This window comes from Tarenaya hassleriana, unplaced genomic scaffold (assembly GCF_000463585.1).
Source record: "Tarenaya hassleriana unplaced genomic scaffold, ASM46358v1 Cleome29, whole genome shotgun sequence".
NCBI classification, from domain to species: domain Eukaryota; kingdom Viridiplantae; phylum Streptophyta; class Magnoliopsida; order Brassicales; family Cleomaceae; genus Tarenaya; species Tarenaya hassleriana.
In genome coordinates this window covers 461404-466012 of record NW_010966092.1, presented here as the reverse complement: position 1 = coordinate 466012, position 4609 = coordinate 461404, and the positions used below count along the sequence as shown (strand labels likewise).

The following is a 4609-nucleotide window of genomic DNA, read 5'->3' as shown; positions in this document are numbered from 1 at the left end:
AATGGAATTGCGGAAAGGAAGAATCGAACATTGAAAGAGATTATGAATGCCTTATTGATAAGTTCCGGTTAACCCGAGAACATGTGGGGCGAAACTATTTTAACAGCTACTCAAATAGTCAATCGAGTTCTCCACAGTAAGACACAATCCATTTCATATGAAAAATGGAAAGGAAGAAAGCCTAACTTGAATTACTTCAAAGTGTGGGGGTGTCTAGTAAAGGTCCAAATTCCTCTCCCAAAAAGGGTTAAAATATGACCGAAAACGATAGATTGCGTTTTTATAGGTTATGCTACAAAAAGTAAAGCATACAGATTTTTGATTCACAAATCTGAAATCCCTGATATTCAAAGAAATATGGTGATTGAGTCAGATAATGCTGAATTCTTTGAAACGATCTTCCCGTATAAAAGAGAATGTGAATCAATTAATAAAGGAACCAAACGAAATCGGGAAGTGAATACAGAGGATACACAAAATGAGATAGAACCTAGACGTAGTACACGTCAAAGGATTGCTACCTCATTTGGTCCAGACTTTCTAACATTTATGTTGGAAAATGAGCCTCAAACATATAAGGAAGCTGTGACTTCTTCTGAAGCTCAATACTGGAAAGAGACTGTCAATAGTGAAATTGAATCCATACTGAGCAACCATATGTGGGAATTGGTTGATCTTTCTACAGAGAACAAACCGTTAGGTTCCAAATGGATTTTTAAAAGAAAATTGAAAGATGATGGTACTATTGACAAGTACAAGGCGAGACTAGTTGTGAAATGTTTTCGACAACGAGAAGATCTTGACTATTTTGATACATATTCGTCAGTCTCGAGAATTACATCTATTCGGGTGTTAATTGCTTTGGCGACAGTCTATGAATTACAAATCCATCAAATGGACATTAAAACAGCCTTCCTAAATGGAGATTTAGAGGAAGAAATCTATATGGAACAACCTGAAGGGTTTGTAGTTCCAGAAAAAGAAGGTAAGGTGTGTCGACTTGTTAAGTCTTTGTATGGACTTAAACAAGCACCAAAGCAATGGCATGCTAAGTTTGACAATATAATGTTGACAAACAGGTTCAAGATTAATGAAAGTGATAAATGTATCTACATTAAGAACACTCCTAATCGAATTGTCATTGTATGTCTATATGTGGATGATATGTTGATAATGAGTAATGACATTTCAACTATAAATGATACAAAGCGCATGCTATCCACAAGATTTGACATGAAAGATTTAGGAGTTGCTGATTTAATTCTTGGAATTAAAATCATTCAAACTCCTGACAGTCTTGCGTTATCTTAATCTCATTACATTGAGAAAGTACTTGAGAAGTTTAAATACTTGGACTTCAAAATCGTAAGAACTCCAATTGATGTGAACCTTGCTCTTGCAAAGAACAAAGGTAACAGTGAGTCTCAATTGGACTATGCAAGAGTTCTAGGAAGCTTGATGTATATCGCAAACTGTACTCGACCATATATTGCTTATGCAATAAGTAAACTCAGTCGGTATACAAGTAATCCAGATCCTAGTCATTGGATGGCAATGAAACGTATTTTGGGGTATTTAAAACATACTCAAAATTACGTATTACATTATTCCAAATATCCAGTTGTGCTTGAAGGATATTGTGATGCAAATTGGATTACTGGGTCAAGTGAAAAAAAATCCACGAGTGGATATGTCTTCACGATTGGAGGAGGAGCTGTGTCTTGGAAATCATCAAAACAGACATGTATCGCTCGCTCTACAATGGAAAGTGAATTCATAGCTTTGGATAATGCTGGTGAAGAAGCTGAATGGCTTAGAAATTCTTGGAAGATATTCCGTATTGGCCCAAACCATTGACACCTATATGCATACACTGCGATAATCTCGCTGCAATAGGAAGGGCAGGAAGTGTGATGTACAACGGAAAGTCTCGTCACATTAGACGTAGACATAATACCGTTAGACAACTAATCTCAAGTGGTATTATCACTGTTGACTACATGAAGTCAAAGGATAATGTAGCTGATCCACTTACAAAAGGTCTTTGTAGAGATTTATTTGAAAAATCGTCCAAGGGAATGAGTTTATGGCCAAGGACAAGCTAGTACGGTGGTAACTCTACCTAGTAGACTAGAGATCCCAAGAACTAGGTTCAAAGAGAATACAAAGTCGTAACTAACGGTTCAACATTGTCAAATATAACCCAACTCATTCTCATGATGAGACAATGTCCTATGGAAAAGGGCAAATTATACGGCTTTAAGTTGGAAGACTTCAAAGCTAAGAAATTTTTAATGGTTCCTAAATTTGACATGATCAAATAGTGTATCTTCATAGATGACACGCTTAGGAAACCATCTATGTGAAAGTGAAGTGTGGGCCGCTTCAAGGAGAATAATGGTTGGCCAGTTCTCTACGCTTTCATGAAACCAGACAGGTGTTCATGGTTGAAACGAACACAACAGTGAGAACCAAAGACGGTTAAGAATTAATTGTGTGGTTTAGATTGTCTTGGTATACATAAAAAAACCAACGGTTCAAAGATATCGCATCTACCGATTGGTAAGTATATCCGATTTAAATCCACTATGGAAAGTTCAAAGGGAAACCTACTTATCCAGATGCGATTAATTCTTCATAGTTGAATCACAAAGGTTGCATGGTTTTAAAGAGTTTTCTAAAATTCTCCATTCATATGGGGGATTGTTGGAGTTTTTCTCTTTAATTAAATGAATGGAGGTTTTATAATTAAATTTTTGTGTAAGTTATCCTTCAATTTTTTGTTACAAAATTAAATATATTTATGACTTTTAAAATGTTACAAGTTTTTCAATCCTATAAATAGGAGGTCTTGTCTTCATGTTTTACACACCAAGAAAAACACAAAAGCTTTCTACAAAAAAAAGAAAAGCATCTTTTTTCCTTTGTGATTCAAACCGAGCTTTGAGTTCGACAAAGCACCGGAGTTTGAAGTACCACTGTTCCGGTGAGGTACGTCCGTCCTATCCTGGGAGGATAAATTCCATTTAACCGTAGGTACCGCGCGGGGAATAATTTCCTTAAGGAGACACGGTTTGCCGTGGGTTCGGATTTGGTTTTTCAGTTTTTTTTTAAAAACATATTGATATAATGATGTTGGTTTGAACATAACTTTCTATATCGTCATCGGAATTGCATGTTCTTGACGTCGTTTCATAGATATCGAAATTATCTTTCTAATGATGTATGCATGATGTGGTTGTATATTTTGAAAGTTATTAAGCTCGAAGTTCTTGGTATGAAATTGGAAGTTAATAAAGCATGAGACATATAAAATAACACACCCAACAATACCTATAATACTAGGGACTAAAATTGACAAGAAAGTATACATTAATATTATTAACGAAGAATCGAAGATCCAAGCGTTTAACAAGGTAATTTGTAATAATTGATTATTCGATCTTCCACCAAGGAACAGCCGAACAAGATTCTTACAACTTTTGAAAAGAATCTCCGAATGGCATAATATGTTTTTCTTCCATATGTACATATTATATATATATACATACATATATACATGGACATGGGGAAAAACATCATCACCATCATCAACAGCTAGAGCCCTTCTTGCAGTTGAGAGCACCGGCGGTCGTAGTTATGTCTCCGACGCGTGACGACGGTTGCGCCGAGAGGCTCGAAGCCTTTGAGTAGCTCGACGACACGTCTTTACCCGAGGCCCTGAAGAACGCTCCGTTGAGAAATAGATCTCCTTCGGACCGCCAGTTCCAGTTCTTCCATTCGTTTTCCGGTGCATCTTCGTGTTTGGTTACCTGTTTCAAAGGATTAAATAAAAATTATAATAATTTTTCAGGAAAAAATCCGTAAAAATACAAGAAGTTGCGAAAAATTCCAAATAAATATATAGATTTTTTCTGCCTTTAAAAATATATCGACTATTCGAAGCTTTCGGAAAAAAGAAATAAAATTTTATGTTACATAATTTTCATAAGATGATTGAAACACATCCGTTTTCACCAACATTTCTAAAATATAGTTACATACTCCATTATTTTCAAAATATAAATATTTCAACTATTTTAACGGTGTAAATAAAAATCAGGTAGTATTTTGAATTGTTATGTATTTCTATAAAAAAAAATATTTAAATAATTGATGTACCTATATGATATAATGGTGTTAGTGAAAATTCATCAGTATTTTGAATTTATGTATTTATATGATATAAAAAATTAACAATTAATGTATTTTACGATAAACGCATTCATGTATTTATTTAGAGATATATTTAATTATCACCAGATCAAATTAAAATTTCAATCATTAATATTGCAATAGAAAAAAAAATTGTTAACCGAAGTTGAGAGATATATTACCTCTTTGCTAAAGGCGATATTAGGGGCAAGAAAGCGATTGGCTTGACTGTTGATGGTAGGGGCGGCACTTCCTCCAATCGCATACATTTCCCAATGTGTATAGTCATTGTTCACCACATGGAAATATCCATGTCTACACCTACGTACACATTTACATATAATATATAGTTTATACATTTTTGCATATATATATATATATATAAATTCATTAAATTTCGTTGCACCTACCTCGG

At 34.5% G+C, this 4609-nt stretch overlaps 1 protein-coding gene across 1 annotated transcript in view; it reads right to left on the bottom strand.

The window, feature by feature from the left end:
* Positions 1 to 3349: 3349 nt before the first annotated feature.
* Positions 3350 to 4609, bottom strand: part of LOC104818203 (probable pectate lyase 22) — a 2863-nt gene continuing 1603 nt past the window's right edge. The window contains exons 3-4 of the mRNA XM_010547686.2: positions 4377 to 4517; positions 3350 to 3812 (exon numbers count right to left, since the gene is read on the bottom strand). Coding sequence (XP_010545988.1) covers positions 3591 to 3812; positions 4377 to 4517 — 363 coding nt within the window. The 3' untranslated portion in view covers positions 3350 to 3590. The remainder of the gene's footprint in view (positions 3813 to 4376; positions 4518 to 4609) is intronic.